This window comes from Meleagris gallopavo, chromosome 2, assembly GCF_905368555.1.
Source record: "Meleagris gallopavo chromosome 2, MGAL_WU_HG_1.1, whole genome shotgun sequence".
NCBI lineage: Eukaryota > Metazoa > Chordata > Aves > Galliformes > Phasianidae > Meleagris > Meleagris gallopavo.
In genome coordinates, this window is record NC_139405.1 from 4,565,706 (window position 1) to 4,583,154 (window position 17,449).

Below are 17,449 nucleotides of genomic sequence, written 5' to 3' on the forward strand. Positions count from 1 at the left end.
TCATTGCACAGGTCAGGCTGGGTTGGATCTCTGGAGTTTGGCACGGTCACACAGAGCAGGGAGCCCAGGACCACATCCCATTGGGTTTTGAAGCTCCCTGATGGTGCGTCCACGACCTCTTTATGTGACCTATTCCAGTGCTCAACCATCCTTGCATAAACAAGTGTTCCCTCTTGTTTGGCCAGTTTCTCCTGTATTTTAATGTGCCTCTTGTCCTACCACTGGATACCACTGAGAAGAGTGGCACACGTTTATTTACTGCCCTCTATCAGCTATAGCTGGGATTCCTGAAGGCCAGTTGTACCAGGCAAGATTGAGGTGAAGGAGGCATTGAGTAGCTTGGAGTTTTCTGTGTCTCGTGTCACCAGGTCCCCTGTTCTTTTCAGCAACAGCCCCATATTTTCCCCAGATCTCTTTTTGCTTTTGATGGAACTGTTGAAGCTCATTGTCTTGTAATTCACATCCCTCCACAGATTCAACTCCAGATGGGCCTCTGTTTAAATGTAGCAGGTAATTTAATATAGATTTAACTAATACAAATTAGTCTGGCTCTAGTACAGGTTTCAAGTCTGAGTTTTACAGATATTACTTTTGACTTGAAGAACTAGGAGTTTTAAAAAAGTAAAATTGCAACTCCCAACATGGCACAACTATTGCTTTTTACCTCAGTTAACCAAAATGTAAGAAATATATTTTGTGGATTCTTTTTCAATGAAGCAAACTGGTATAGCTGACAAAGCACTTAAGCACGTAATGACAGATATCACATCTATTGTTCAAATTGGCTTTCGCTGTTTAATAATTTGCCTTTAAATGAATGCGTAATCCTTTTGAAGGAGACAAAATATCATCATCACTCAGCTGGGGCTTCTGTGACAATGTAGCGTTTTATTAGAACTAGCTGGTAATAAATGTAAATTGTGATGATCATAATAAATATTTAATTGATTCCTGAGTAGTCAGCAAAAAAGATTTGGCATAGATGGTTCACTGCTCTAAAAGCACTACTTTAGAAAATTCCTTTGCTTCATAAATCCCTCTAACGCGTACTACAGTGCTGTAGATTACTACTGACCACAGTATAAATCTCAAGTCTGTGTCTTTCAGTTAGGATACATTGAATGGTGACCCGCGCTCAAGAACTTTTCATGTTTTCCTTCTGCGCGTGGCTGTGTTTTGATGTGCTGTCTGCATACCTTTCCCCCATTGAGTCACTCACTTTTATCACGAAACCATCTATAATTGTAAAGTTGCTTTTGAAAACTTTCCTTTAAAATACATAATCTACTTCCAAGTGCAAATTAACTACGATGAATCGGGCCTGCATCCAAGAAAACCCCACTCAATTAAAAATTTAAGCAACTGCTCAAACATTTTACCATATGGAAGTACCTCTAAGTATGAATTCAAAATTAACCCTGTATGGGCTTAACATGATAAACTGAGAAAGCAGATTGTGTTTGTTGGACAAATTTGTGAGCACCCAGCAGCTGAGTAACACTTGGATTTACTGACTGATTCATTGCCATCTTTGACAGTGGTGGTGAGGAAGATGAGAGTGGGGAATGTGGTTCTCTGCCCTTGATCTGAAGGCAAAGAGGTGTTCTCATCTATGCATGTGTTTTACTGGCAACCTGTAGCTTTTTGGTACATGCACGATTAAATTTTTATCGCATACGTGTGAAATGAGACAGAAATGACCTTTTACTACATTTACCATGGTGATGATAAATGGTCCTCGTTTTGTTGTCAGTAATCTATTTATTAATACTGAATTAACCAGAAAGGGACACCTGGAGAGAACATGTTGTAACATGTAAAAGTAGGAGAAAGTGAAACTTTGAAAAGAATTAAAGTCCAATCATTAACATAGACATCTCTTTCAAAGTATCTTTGCAATTCCACTGTCCCACACAGCCAGGATGTTTTACATGTAGAAAAGCCAAGGAGTTTTATCTCAACATTCTCAATATTTGACTTTCATGCAGTGTGTGAAGAGGAAAAGTAACTGTGCCATTTATTTTATTTTTGATGCATGCATATACTTCTATGTATTTTTATATACTGTACAACATTCCCATTAGCAATAATAATCTAAACGAGATGTCACTTGTTCTTCTGCTTTTACTCTTACTATATAGAACACAGAGTAACGTTATGGTGCTGTATGAGCTACCAAGCCAGATTAGCAATATTTGTTAAGATGGAAATTCCATAAAGCAGCTGAGAATTAAACACATCTACTTTTGAGATGAATGTGTTCATGTGTTGTATGAACTTAAGGATGCTGGGTTTCATAGATGAAAGGAGGTTATAGTCAGCAGCAGCAAATGGTATGATCATCAAGAAACTGCATTTATTTATTGAGTTATAATAAATGAGAATAGTGGCCCATTCTCATTGTTTGATAGAAGATGCACCAATAAGTATTTAAAGATTCTGCTTTATTAGCACCAGGAATTTCTTTATAACAGGAATAAAAGCTCCGCTGTCACCTATGGAATCTCATTTCATGCTATTTAATATTTGTCAGATTGCTCAGAAATCAAAAAGCAAAAGAAGGATCAGTTGAATAGTAAACACTTAGGTCTTCCATTTGTTTCTGTCAGTAATTTGCATCTGTGTTTTTTTTTTCCTTCGCCTGAAACTGTTCCCACTCCAAGATCCTGCTCTTTTCCAGAGTAGCACACTTGCTTATATTTAAACCACACAAATGTTTTGTCCAAGCTAACACGTTTCTATCATTTGCAGACCAAAGAGCTGGTCTGATAGAACTTTTAAATAGGTCTGATAGAACTTTTCCAAATTTAACATCTGCCAAACTTAACTCAAATGCATTTAGCGTGCTGGTGTTTTTTGCTTGGTAAAGTCTTGAAATGCTCTCTAACAGAGTTCAGAGCCCAAGTGTAGCAGTCCATCTGTGTCCTGAGGAAGCTGAGCCACCGTGAAGGTTCATGACCCCGTTTGCTTGCAGCAAGCCAGGCTTCCAGCCCAGCAGACTGTGGTTAATGTTTGCAGATCTAGAGGATTTTGCTGTTGACTGCTCGATTAAACACGTGACGTAAAATCTCCTCGCTTCCGAGCAAAAGTTTGTTTTGGACCAGGATACATTTGGCAATTATTAATTTTACCAAACACTGTGTCAAAATAGCATATTAATGGTGAAGATTACAGTTGTTATCAGCTGTTTTCTTCTCCTTCAAACTACATCTACTTCTCAGAACTGTCTAGAGTCCTGACCTAATGCTGGACAGGTATTACTCGAGTCACCATGTGGCTGTGAATTAAAATTAGGCAGGGAGTTTTTTGTGTGGATATAATAACTGAAGTCTAGTCCATTTCCATCAAGTTATATCAGTCCTTGCAAGAGTGATAGCTGTGGCCTAAAAGCTGTTTTCTTGAGGATGGTAGTTCCATTTTATGCTAATGTTTTGGTGACATCCTTCATTACGTATCCTTAACAGTCTTACATTCTTGATCAAAGCACACGAAAGCCCACAGAAATTCTCTCAAACCTTTATTTCATTTACTGCAAGCGCCACGGGCATCACAATCACTTAAACATTCTTTCTAAATGTCTGTCAGATTGCATTTTGTATTGGTCTGACCGAACTTCCCCACATCTGAAAGGTCATGTCAGGCTTCATTCACTGTAAGTCAGCATAGCCTCTGCTGACAGCCTGCGGATATCTGTGGATCTCGTGAAGGTAGGTACATGCCTTGGTTTATTGTTGCTGGAATTTGACCGATAGGATTAAACCTTGCCTCGTTTTCAGCCTGCAGAGGCAGTTCTTAAGCCAATCAACTCAAACATTCTTTTCCTCTAATGCTGTCTTCCTCATGTTTCAGCCTAGTACTGAAATGTTTGTGATTTCTGAAAGGTTTACTGTTTTTCCTTATTTAAAAACAATACTGTATCTGGCTACTGATATAAATCTTGTTAATGCCCCTCATTATTGCTTCCCATTTGGAGCTATTCTTGACTTCCTTTTCCTTTTGCAAGTGGTCTCTTTATAAACACCTTTTATATAGGGGGGAAGTCTTGTAATTTTTTTGAAAAAATCTAATTTCATTTCTCATTATCACTTCATCTGAATCTGGAGCTCATCTTGAATTCAGGTAGATCCTTATCCCATCTTAGTTTTCCTTTTCAAGATATTACTTTTACAATTGGAATCTGACATCCCTTTTGAAACGGCACTTATAACTGTAGGTGGTATTCAACCATCATAAAAGGCAGCTGGCTCTTTACGTGCAGCGGTTGCCCCTTGGGAATAAAGACTTCTCTCCACTCCTGCTCAGATGCAGGAATATACTGGGAAAACATAACTGGACTCTTGCATCAGACCAGCTTTGACAGTTTTATGCAGTTCGCTTATATTTTGCTACTGTATAAGAAAAAGAAACTGGATGCTTTAACGTAAACTTTACTATCGTGAAAATATCGCTGCTGAATCGCTGCAGTATTTCATTTGAACAGCATCATTTGAAACTGCATGTAGAAGGTGATGGGCAATTGAACATAGAAAGAAAGGTAGAGACAGATCTTGTTTGAGTCTGGATGATACGTATGTAAAAGTTTGCTGGCACTTACATCCATAAACAAATGCTTTGGCAAGAGCTGCTGTTATTGGTTCAAAGGAAAGAAAAGAATTCTGAAAGTCTCACTACAACTCCCTGAAAAGAGGCTGTGTGAGGCGGGGTCGGCCTCTGCTCCCAGGGAACGGCCGTAGGACGAGAGGGGATGGCCTCACGTTGTGCCAGGGGAGGTTCGGGTTGGCTGTTAGGAACGATTCCTTCTCCAGAAGTGATTCTGCACTGCCACAGCTGCCCAGGGAGCGGTGGGGTCACCTGGAGGTGTCCCGGAGCCGTGGGGATGTGGCACTGAGGGACGTGGGCAGTGGGCACGGTGGGCTGGACTGGGATTGGACTGGGTGATCTTGGAGTCTTTTCCAATATTAGTGATTCTGTAATCAAGTCAAGTCAGTTGTACCAACAAAAATACTTTGATATTGGCATTATTGTGCTTATATTGGAGAAACAGTGGAGAATTAGTATAAAAAAGCCCTGAGAATAAGATTTACTGGTGTTTCTAAATCAGAACTTTTTTTTTTAGTGTGGATTTAAACTGATCTTTCACACGATAACTACTGCTAAGTTTGCTGTTTTCTGGGTTTCTGTTTCTGTCCATGATTTGTCTTCTGCTGGCCTTGAAATCTAGTTTTTGAAATTATTTCTATTAAATTATCTTATCTTGGTGTTACATTATTATGATTTGTTGTTTTCAGCTTGGCAGTCCTGCTTAAGAGCATACACCATTTGCATTCAGTTAAGCTATTATTTGCACCAAGTTCAAGTGCAGCAGCTTTTCTATTTTCCCTGGAAACTGTTCACACTTTAAACATGTAACCATTCTAGATCACCTATTCCATATCTTGTGTAACTCTACAAAAATCAAGTTTGCTCTAGGCAGCAAACCAGTTTAGAGCTGAGATACTGATTGTGACCCTTTGGAAAGATGTAAAGAGTTTATCAGAAAAAGCATTGTGTCTTTTTGGCAATGTCACAATTAATTATCTTCATCCCATTGTATATCTAGCAAGTATATCACTATCAGTTGGCCAAGGCAAGCAGAAATATGTTGTTATTCTGTATTTCACATATAAATTTTATGCTTAGGTAGGTGATGTTATTAAAGAGTGGGTAGCATTGTGAAGACTTACGACAAAACTCTGCTAAGATCATGCATTTCTTAGCCCACCATTAATCTAAAATTTTTTTTTCATACCTTCTGATGCTGTCTTAGGACGTGTGTTTAATAATAATAATAAAAAAACAAACAGAAGAAAACACAATACATCTACAGTAACTTATAGCTGATCTTGTGGTTGTTTAATGTGAACTTTACCTGCTGCATCTAGATATATGGCTTAGTGTTGGGGGAGTGATATAGAGTCGTTCTGTCAGCTCCACTTAAACTAACCTCATTACTCCTGATTTTTCCCTGAGGCTATTTCTACCCCATTTTGTTCAACTAGAGCAACGTGAAGAGACCAAAGTTTTGCTAAGAGTTGAGTCAAAGGCATGGACTACTAGTTTTCCTCTTCTTTTGGTGTCTAAGTAGCTGGCTTTCCTTGTCAGAAGAAACATTCGGTTATTAAAACTTGAGAAGGTATGCTCTGGGTGTTTCTTTCGTGTTTTTAAATCTGTCATGATTAAACAATTTTTTCATTGTAACGTTGTTATTTAATTTTAAGATTGAAGCTAAATACAGGAAATGGATTAGCATGGTATTCCTGTTTACTACGCTATTTATTATCCAGAAAAAAACTGTTTTTAAATGCCGCTTAAATGACTTCCAAAGAACTAAGTTGTTTAATACACACTTGATTTCAGATTGACGTTAAACTGATCATAATATCTTGTTTATTTCCCCACATGTAAAGCAAAACATGTTCTCTCTAAAATCCACACAAATCTCTAGCAGAATGTTAGCAATGAAAAGCTTATGGATAACAGTCTACAGTAATACCATTCATAGATAAGAACCTTCTTAGACATGGCTTCCTATTTAAAATAACATTAAAATGCAACCGGATTTAAGTGTAAGATGAGGTAATATTTCTAAAACTCACTGCTAGAATAATTACATATGGAAGCAGATATTTGATGAGCACTCTTTACATGCACCACAGCTATAGCTTAACACTTGAAACTGAACACATTTAGTATTTTCTTCACAAATCACATCTTTGGGGTATTGATTTGGATACTAAAAATGAACAGGTCTGAAACGAATGACCACTTGCGGTCCTGCATTCTGGCACAACTCCAGCTGCATTTGGTGCATTTCCATTTCCAGTTGGTTACTAGTTTAGGACCCTGGGCAGATTTATTACTCTTGGAAGTACATTTCAGCTTCTTGCCTCATCAGCAGCAAGATATGAGACACTGACATATGCTATTTTAAATAACAGCTGCTTATTGCTGTTCAAATTTTTCCCAATAATGGCGATACATTTTACTGAAATAATGATGCTACTGTTATCTCATAATTTTAGAAATTTTGTTCAAAAGTGCAGTTATCAACCACTGTGTGAGTGAACACTATAAGAAGCTGCTTTTAAGACTTGGGACTCAAACATGAGCTTCCCCCTTGTTCTACTCATTTCAGATGCTCTGCGTTCACTGGTTACCTATGTGTGGGTGCATGGCTACCAGGCGGACGGACAGAAGATGAGCGATGTTTGTGGCACAACTGCTTTCTATGGCCTTTTTTCCAACTTGGAAAAGTTACCCTCTGGCAAGCTCTTCAAGCCTTCCTACAGGCAAATACAAACCTCACTGCTTGCCAAAGGATGCCCATCTTTGGGAAACCCGTGATTCATTCACTGCCTGACCCTTATTTGTGCTCCACTACACCAATGTGAGTGAGGCCTGTTCATTCCCACCCAACTTGGCTGATCTCATTAACATCAACTCAGGGGACAATTAAACCACGTTGAGGTCCTGCTGGCCTCCACAGCATTGCTTTGGGTAGGTTCTGATACCACCACAGCCTGCCTTCAGCCTCCTGAGGTCCTATCCAGGCAGGCCCTTACTGCCCATCTCCAAAGGTCCCTCCACGCAGTGAGTGCATGGAGCGCTGCCATCCAAGAACTGAGTGGATGCAGTCCAACTGTTAGTAAACATGAGCAGCAAGTATTTAAGATAACTTTACAGATTTATCAGCAGACAGATCATATCCACGTTGATAACAATGATGTGACACAGTTTGTGATTGTGATGGAGGGACTAAACCTCTGTCCTGATAAATTGCACTGTGAGATGCATTACCTTGTTTTGAAGCATTGTTTCTCTGTGGTTTTCAAAAAAATGTTTGCTAAAAATAAACAAGCTACCAGTAAGGGTACATTTTGTTCTAAAACTGTTTTGTTTCTATTCAAACAACAGAGTGTATTTGGAAGATGAATTTTCTTAATTTGCTAACTAATAACATAATTCTTTTTCTTTAGAGATAATTCTAACACCTTAATAACCCTGTAGGATACTTATTAAAGTACAAGAGATTAAATTCAAATGAGCACAGTACAGACTTCTTCTTAAAATGACTTCCAGGAAGGCACCACTGTAGGAGAAAAAGATTAAATTCATTTTCCAGCCTATAACAAAAGGCAGAATTCAGTGCATAGCTGTAAACACCTCCCTGAATAACCATAAATTAAGTCGCGTTTCTCCAGCCAGTCATCAACGCCCAAGACTGTTACACATAAGTTAGTGGAAAGTCTGCCTTTCCAACTGGTGGATGACTGGGAGTCTCAGCCATATACCAGCTTCAATACTTCTTGTATACGAGTGCTGTGGATTTATGATAGAGGATAGTAGGACCTTGGTCAAGATTGTGTAGGTGATCTGTGGAACAGGATACACAGTGTGAAGACCTTTGCATCGACGTACAGCTAGGCACTGGAACAGGTTGCCCAGAGATGTGATTGATGCCCCGTCCCTGGAGAATTCTGGGATTTGTGATCTAAATATTCCACTTTCTATATCATATACTACTTGACGTAGTAAGATGATATGTAGTACCACAAAAGCACAAAATACAATTGATGAAGAGGACTTTCTAATTAGCAGCATTCAGGCTGGGTAATCCCACAGAACTTGTACTCCCAAATTGCAAACTCATTTTTGCAAGTGATGTAGCAATTAAATGGAAACAGCAGACACAAACTGTTGTGATATCCAGTTGACCAAAGGTAAAGCTGTTATGTATACATATATTTTTTTTTCTCATGGGAAATGAGTAATTTAGAACGACTTAGCTGAGAGTAAATTGTCGAAGTACCCAACGAGAAAAAGCCACGAGCACCCCAGTGTGAGCTCAGTGCGATCCTGTTTTGGGCAGGAACTTGGATCAGAGAACCCTCGTGGGCCCTCCTGCCATAGGGAGGCTCTGATTCCTTGGCTTTGTACAAGTTGTAACTCCATGTGTGTGCCAAGCCTATCTCACTAATATTAATTAGCGCCTGCACTTCTGTAACTGAAGAGTGCCTTGGCAAGAAGTTTGTCTCCAATCTACGAAAGCTGTGCAGAATGGATGAATTTAAAATAACAGAGTAAAAGAAAACAACAGTGAGGATTCCATTGAATAGATGGCATTGTTTGGGAGAGAACAAAGAAAGAACAGAATTGGAAAAGCAAGCAGTTTAAAAAATAATTTCGTTATTTCCTGTTTCAGGTCATTTCATATTAGCTTTGCTCTCTATATAATTTTAAAATTTTGACCTGCCTTTCCAATTCTTATATCTTCTATCTACTCTCTGTGCTCATTCTTTCAACTCACAACCGTATCTCTAAGTTTTGTTTTGTTTTGTTTTTCCTGTCTGTCTGCAAAGATGCTGTAAAAGAAAAACCAGATAAAATGGAAGAATAATGTAAGTGGATGTCCCCTCTGGTGAGATCCAGAATTCCTCAGTGGAGAATGTATGGCCTTCTTTTATTTTTTGACACTTGAAAGCTTTCTTTAATAATATCATTTCAGCCTAATTCTACACAGCAATCATGTTAGATGTCTTTTGAAAGTACTTCCATCTTTTATTGTTTTTAGAAACCAATTAATTTGCAGCCCTACTAGTCCCAGTTGCTCAGCTGGATACTGGAGATTTGGCATAGCCTGTTGTCGTGAGTCACCCATTTATTTCCCCTTGCAGTCAGAGCAGATTGAGCATAGATGTAGATGTGTGCAATATCAATGGAAGATTCAACACAACAAAATGCATCCTTTTACCTCTTCTTTACCCATTCTTTAACAACTAGTACTGCAGATGAATACCATGCTTTCTTCTGCTAGATCTGATTGCATTATTTATTTTCTGTCCTTCCAAAGCCAATGGATGATGCAGCGTCTCGACTGTAAGATGGTGGTGCACCTCCAGCAGTGGCCAAGGTCGCGATGGTCACACGTTACGTCAGTAGTGAAGATAACCGCATTACTTTCATGTACTTTTCCTTGGAGCTCAGGGTTAAGCTCTGCTTTTTCTTTTTCTGTATTGAGGTCACTTTGATTGTTGCAATCTATTTATGTTTTCAATTTCCATTTTTTACTGAGTGCATTGTAGGCTGATAAGGAATTCCACATTTTCAAGGGGCGTACTGAAAAGTGATTTCCTGCCTAAAAGTTTTCATTGCATATTTTCTGAAATACATCTTATTTCATTCTGATACAGAATTATTCAGACCAAGTAGTTAAGACCAAGTAGTTCTGTTTCTGGCAGTCATGAGTAGAGAGCAGGAAATGCTCATGCAAGTATCTCCACCACAAAGATCATATCAGAAACTCCAAAAAGCTCCTTCTCTGTTGTCTTTGCATACACTAATTTTTATCATAGGATATGATTTTTGTAAACATTAATATGAGGGCTGCTCTGAAAGTAATGCCTCCTATTTTATGACGTTGGCCCACGACATCAGAGGCCAATGTTGGTGGCCATGTTACAGATAGCAGCAGAGGGGCAGTCTGACATGGAAGTGCATATGGAGCAAAGGTGTGACACTGAAGTCCTCCATGTGACACTTGCTGATGTTGATGGAGTCCAAAGAGTGGATGTGAGCACAGTGAGGGGTGGGTGGTGTGTTTCAGCAGTAACAACAGCAACAGCAAGTCACCTCTGCTGCTGCAGAGTTTTCCTCTGTATTAAAATCAGAAAGCTGTGAGAAACATGAATATTTCGCCTTTCATCTTTCTCTCCAATCACCCTGCAGGACAAAGAGAGCCTGCAGTTTCTTGCCTCCTTGTTAACTCATTTGCTCAAGGCAACGAAGCAGGGAAATTACAGGCAGCACTTTATCAAATGCTTGTCATCAGTTCACTCCCTCTCTACCTGTCACGAGGTGTAATTTTATTAACAGAAACTTGATCCAGCTAGTAGCTCAAAAGCTCAAAAGGTGGGGTACAACTCTCAAATAAAAGATGAGTGATGTGCATTTTATGTTTTGAATGTGTGGTAGGATATCTGAAAGTGAACGTGCTTATAAAAAGGCAACATTTTGTTCATATTGTGGAACTCAGAAGGGTTTTACTATGTGATGTGAATGAACAGGAGGAAAGACTTCATGGTTAATGTACATGGGCTGTATACGTCTGCATTAGAATTTCCTGCTGTGGAACTTGTGTTGGCACAGGATTTAATAAAAATCAACAAGACTCAGCTAACAGGGCTTACTACACAAGCAAGCTCTGAGAAGTGAAAATAATAACTAGTGAGATACATTTTTTTAAATTAAATATGAAATATTCATAAACTCATTTTATATGTTTATATTACTCTATTATGTTATTGGCATAGTAAATTACTTTTGTTTACTGGCTACTCAAATCACACATTTCCAAATGCATAAAGTTGTCTTTCATTTTTTAAAATGGTTAGAACTGGAGGAAATAATTTAATCTCACATTCTAAATAATGTTATCAACTAATTGAAATAGTATAATGAGGTTCAGAATCTAATCCACATCACCCACATTACACAATCTTTGAAATCAGCATACTGAGTTCACAAGTCATGTGTAGTTCACAGGCAGAATTTAAACTGTTTTACAGGGCAGCAGCTCCGGACTGCTTATTTTGGTCAGGATGCCTGATGGTGGCTTTAATGCTGTGTACAGGTGGTGAGTGTTCCAGCAGCTTGCACTGAAGTTCCAGCTCTTCTTTGGTACATTTATTCACTGATATAGTGTATTATTCATTCTCTTATTAATTTACATTTCCTATTATGTATCTCACAGGAACTCTCTAACCAGTCACTGCTTTATCCATATGTCAAGCAAGCATTCATTTTACAGTCACAGTAGAAATCTGTCTTCTGCCCAGGCCATGCATCTTTTAAACACTACTTTGTGGGCATTTCCCTGTTTTCCTGTCATCTTCCATAGAATGCCACCGGTGTGTTCCCTAGGCCAGGGATGGATGAAACACACAAAATTTTGCATTTTTGCACTCAGTGTTTCAGTGAAACATACCGAAGCCTTCTGAGTATTGTTTAAGCTGACAGAGTATACAGCTCACTAATTTTCTCCAGAAAATAATCTATTTTTTTAGCCTCACTGGGTTTCATCCAACTACTGAAATGCTGCTTTTTGGCTAAATTTTCCCAGCACATTCAATACTGCTGATCACTTCTCTCAGAGAATCCTCTTTGACTCCCATGCTTCCCATTCCAGTGATTGTGCTCTCATGTTCCTGGTCATCATGATGTTGGATTTTGTGCGGACTTCCTTCATTCTCCTTTAGCATCTCCTGTAATTTCTGCCCTTGAAGGCCTCACCTGCAGTACTGCATCCAGGCCTGGGTCCCCAGCACAAGAAGGATGTGGAGGTGTTGGAGCGGCCCAGAGGAGGGCCATGAAGATGCTGAGAGGGCTGCAGCACCTCTCCTTTGAAAAAAAGGCTTAGGGAGGTGGGCTTGTTCAGCCTGGAGAAGGCTCTGGGGAGACCTCATTGCTGCCTTCGAGGATGGGGACTGAATCTTTACATGGTCTGATAATGATAGGGCAAGGAGGAATGGCTTTAAATTAAAAGAGGAGAAATTTAGGTTATTTAGGAGGTAATTCTGTACTCAGAGGGCAGTGAAGCCCTGGCAATGGGTGCCCCATCCCTGGAGGTGCCCAAGGCCAGGTTGGATGGGCCCTGGGCAGCCTGAGTTGGTGGGGGGCAGCCAGCCCATGGCAGGGGTTGGGCTGGGAGGGTTTTAAGGTCCCTTCCAACCCAAACCATTCTATGATTTTGTGATTTCTGTTCATTCTCACTCTACATCTTTGCTGCAAATCTAGTGTTGTGCTTGCACAATCTTATCCACTGACATGGACAGTTAAGTGTCTGCCCAGAGCCAGAAGTTAATTACTGTATTGTGTGCTATATAATTAGCACCTTGTCTAAGCATCATTCCACTTTTAGGATGCTACCTGCTAGATGTTTCCTTGCTTAGAAACAATGGTCAAACTTGACACTTCAGGCTAAAACTCTGATCAACAATGCTATGAGAAAGAAAATAAACTGCATTTATATATATCTGATACTATGCCTCTGTGCCAGCTACAGTGTTAGGGAAAGAAAAAGACGTAACCTGTGTTTTGTTCCCTACCTTCCTTAGATTTCATTGCAGTGTGCTAGACTGCTGCCAGCATCCAGGGAGCGGGATTATTATTCTTGTCATGTGGATATTTTCTTCCCTCTGCTGACTGAGAGCTACAAACTTGTCAGACAGAAAGCCTGATGTATTTGTGCCTTTGTCTTTTTAAAATTCACCCATGGCAAATGTTACATGTGCTCAACCAGAGAAAAATATCTTCATAAAGAAATTAGGTATATTCCCCAAACAGCATTTCTAATGGACCATTTCCCATATATTTTTCTAGCTCTGGCTGTGGGGATTGCAAGCTGGTGGGCAGCAGTGGAAGGACTATTCATGTTTCATATCTACAAGGCTGAACGTTTTGCTTCCCTTCAGGAACAGCAGGGAAAACACAGACTGAGATAGCTGGTAATTAACCGAAGATTTTACTCGACCTGGAGGATTTGTGATTGTTGGAAGGTTTAAGGCCTCTGGAATCAACAAGTATAAGAAGTGAATGCTGATCATGCTCACACCAAAGGCGGTGACATAATTTCTTCTTGCTTCGGTGGGCCCAATTGCACCAAGAGCTACTGAGGTAAAAACTCATATACATTTAACTAAATAAAAATAAGTATTTTCTTACACAAATTGGAAAATTTAAACATTTCTATTTTAAGTTGAAGAGAGTTTTACTCCTGCCTTTTATCTGATCTTCCATTTTGATGCTGGTGCACGAGGCTTTTTTCTTTTTTTTCTTTTTTTCCTTTTAAAGGCACATACTTTCTGTATTTCCCAAAATGATGGCTCTTTTAGCTGCTTTTACAAATGAAAATGAAGAATGCATGCAAATGTCCTGGATGGGAAAAGAGTTTTCTCTGTCTTCCCTTCTGGTCCAATAAACATTGATTTATAAAATGTGGAACAGATCCCAGAGGACTCTAGAATATTCAGTAGCTTGGTAATATGGCAATGATGCAGGATATGGGTTCAAGTATCTGCTCTGCATCATAGAAGCACACGTGACTTCAGCTATGATCCCTTTGATGCCTCTTCATCAGCTGGTTTCTCATTTCACCAAGATGAGAAAACTGTGTGTGGGCTACCAGAGAATATCAGCTGACCAAAACAAAGACATCTGTAAACACAGAGGATAGCAATGTACCCTTGAGAGCCGACCTAATCTGAATATTAAAACGTGCTTTGTAAAGAGGAGTTTTATTCCAATTTGAGCTGGTGAGAAGGACAGCTCTGAGTATTCTGTTCCACCAGCGGGTGTGGTGAGACTATGGATTTAGCTGTCAGGAATTGCACTATGACTGAAGAACAACAGCACAGATGCTGTGTTTGCTCCTCAGAAACTAGAACTTGGTACAAAGGCGGGTATTCCTGTGCACAGGAAGAGGAGGCACTTTTCGCTGTTGTGTTTGTTTCACAGCATTGTCACAGAGTCTCTCCCTCTGTCAGGGGCAGCTTTATTTCACCAGAAGACCAATGAGCTCCCTCCTGACACAGCCTGATACACAGTGCCCCGCAACACTGAGAAAAGGAGCACACTTTTCCTCTGCCAGCATGCAGAACTTTTACAGGATAACCAACTCACTGCTGATGTTTTGCTTTAAGTGGGAACACTGAGACCTGCTACCTGCACAAATCCATTGGGCAGCGATTCCCGAGAACACATCCCCGGGCTCTCCGTGGTGCTGTGGGCGGTGCTGCCCCTTTCACCTCTAAGCTGAGGCAGTTTTGTGCGTCGTGTATAACACAGTGTCCTCCAGTACCTCACCACGCTTTCATACTCTTCCACAGCATCATTTATTGCCGTCTGATCACTTGATTATTATTATTTTTACCGTGCTGTTTTTTGCTACTGTGCTTATTGAAAGTTTCATGCATTTATGTTTACACTAAAAAAAAAAAAAAAAAAAAGTGCTGGGATAGGGACAAGGAAAAAATCTGCCCAGAAATGCCACGGTTTTTTTCAGTGCGGCTCTGGAGGACAGAGCCAGAGTCACAGGCCGAACACAAGGAGCGTGCTCCGGACCAAGAACATCTCTTCCACGCCGCCCAACCAGACTTAATCCCGGGACAAGGCGGGCAGGTGCCGGGGGCTGAGCGTGCCCAAGGCGAGGCTCAGAGGCGCACAGCTCCGCCCCGCCCCGCCAGCCCGCCGGCTCTCCCCAAAGCCCCGGCCGTACCGTACCGTGCCGTGCCGTGCCGCGCCGCGTCCCGCAGGCCGCGGTCTCGCCGCCCCCCCTCGATCGCGACCGCGACGCCGTCGCGTAGCAACGCGGCCCGCCCGCCGGAGGAGCGGAGCGCTCGGTGCCGCTCGGCAACCCGGAAGCAGAGCGGGCGCCGCTCCGCCCCGGGGCCGGCCGTGCCGTGCCGTGCCGTGCCCCAGCGCCCTCTCCGGGGCCGCCGCCGTCCCACCCAAGCACTCGCCGCGCTCGGGACCTCCCCGTCCCCATCCCGGTCCCGGCGCCTCTTCCCGCTCCGCCGCCGTCTCCGGGCCCCTCCCGGCCGCGCCGTGCCCGGGCCGGCGGCGGCGGGCGGAGGAGGGGGCTGCTGAGCGGCGGCTGCCGGAGCCAACGGGCGGCGGGGAGGGGGGCGGGCGCTGCGGGGGTGTCGGGTTAGAGCGAGGCGTGACCCAGCTGACGGGCGCCGCGCGGAGCCGGGCGGCGGGCGGGCGCGGAGCCGGGGAGCAGCGCGCGCGCGCGGCGGCTGTCGCTGAGGCTCAGCGTCCCCTACACCCCCGTGAGCCTGGGGAACCTGCAGCCGAAAGCCGCCGCCAGCCACAGCACCATGTACCCCGGCAACAAGCGGAAAAAGCTCTGGCGGGAGGAGAAAGGTACTGCCGCCGCCGCCGCCCTCCTCTCGCGGGGCCGCCCCATCCCGGGACGGGTTCCCGCCGCGGCCTGCGCGCTCTCCGGCGCCGTGTCCGCCTACCGCGGGCGGGCTGCAGCCGTGGGGGGCCGTGGGAGCCCGTTCCCGCCGCTCCTGCCCTCCACCGCTGGGGCCGCGCGGCGCGGGCTGACGCCGGGCACTGCGGGCGCCTCGCGGCCGGGAGCTCCTGAGGGCGGGCGCCGTACGCTTCTGTCCCGCGCTCATCTGCGCGTGCTGTGTGTGTGTGTGTGTGTGTGTGTGTGTGTGGTATTTGGGTTACGGCGCGGGTAAAGCACCGGTGAGAAATCGTCCTCCCTTCTTGAAGGGCTCGTCGATCTTTCCCTCCCTTCCCTCCGCGTCTCTTTGAGCCCAACATCCAGCTCCGGAGCTGGCCGCCCGCTGAAGGCGTGGGACGGGCGCTGTGCGCTGACCTTGGCTTGTGGGCGTCCGCCTATCGACCCTCTGAAAGCAATGTAAATACCGACGGAGAAACCGCGGCGGCCAGGCGGGGTATTGCCGGGGGCTGGTGGGAGCCCTGCGCCCAGGAACCTACCGGAGGCAGAGGCAAACTAAAGCACGCTCGCAGGTCCTGTTGTGAGTTCTCTTCTCCCCTCATCACACTACTGAGTGTGTATTGCAAGTCTGGAAGGCAGTCGGCCCCTCGTAGGACAGCATGCATGCTGCAGGGAGCAATTCTGTGGGTATCGGTGAAGAGGAGAATGCAAGATGCACATGAGTTCATGGCTGTGCAGGTTGGCTGCTCCATTCACGTCCATCCCCAGGGCAGGGAGTTGCATTGCCTGTCATATTGTCAAGCTGTCCTAGGAGTAACATTCCTTCCAGACATCCGATTTCTACCTGGCTTTGAAATTTTTCTTTTCCAGAGCAGAAGAGAGATGGTTAAACCCACCAGCACAGCAATACTACGGTCTGTGCAGCATGGAGATGTTGCTGAGCGCTCGCTGCAGCTCAGCTGCTGTTGAGGGTGCTCTGCCCAGTGAGGCGTGTGTCTGAGCGCTGGGACTCGGTGTCTCCTCACACAGTGAGGCTGAACAGCACTTGCCAGTCTTCTGCTCCAGTAACTGCTCCTTGGCATTGTATTCGTGGGTTTGGCCCTGGGCCCTTCACACGAGGAGAGGGGAAAGTGCTGCTGTGTTGTTGCTGCTGCTCTCTAGCTTGCAGCTGAGCATGGCTGTTCCTGTAGAGTGTTCTCTTGGCTGGGGAACGAAACTACAGCATCCCATCTTCTTTCTTTCCTAGCCAGGCTGTCTGTGCAAGCAAGCATACTGCCATATCTATCTCTGCCATTCCTGTGTGCTCCTGGCTCCCACAGTGCTGATGGGGCTCATGGTTCTGCTTCTCCCATGCAGATTTGGTGGTGGATCATTCTCAGCCTTTTATATTCCAGAGGGCTTAGTTCTTTCAAAAAATAAAAATAAAAAGCAACAAAAAGC

General features: G+C 43.2%; 2 protein-coding genes across 28 annotated transcripts in view; both read left to right on the top strand.

Annotated features, from left to right (window-relative positions):
- LOC146544848 (uncharacterized) overlaps window positions 1–14,187 on the top strand; it is a 46,513-nt gene extending 32,326 nt beyond the window's left edge. For 8 of the 18 annotated variants that reach the window (XR_014881816.1, XR_014881817.1, XR_014881819.1 and 5 more), the window contains 2 exons: window positions 12–6,172; window positions 7,175–14,187. Coding sequence is in view for 2 of the 18 variants with exons in the window: in XM_085218735.1 (XP_085074861.1) it covers window positions 13,417–13,489 (73 nt within the window). In the remaining 16 variants the exon portion in view is untranslated. The remainder of the gene's footprint in view (window positions 1–11; window positions 6,173–7,174) is intronic. The other 10 variants (XR_014881810.1, XM_085218733.1, XM_085218735.1 and 7 more) reach the window with 5 other exon arrangements.
- Window positions 14,188–15,533: 1,346 nt separating this feature from the next.
- Window positions 15,534–17,449, top strand: part of MACROD2 (mono-ADP ribosylhydrolase 2) — an 837,243-nt gene continuing 835,327 nt past the window's right edge. For 2 of the 10 annotated variants that reach the window (XM_085218728.1, XM_085218731.1), the window contains exon 1: window positions 15,534–15,960. In XM_085218728.1, coding sequence (XP_085074854.1) covers window positions 15,915–15,960 — 46 coding nt within the window. In that variant the 5' untranslated portion in view covers window positions 15,534–15,914. The remainder of the gene's footprint in view (window positions 15,961–17,449) is intronic. The other 8 variants (XM_085218732.1, XM_085218727.1, XM_085218724.1 and 5 more) reach the window with 5 other exon arrangements.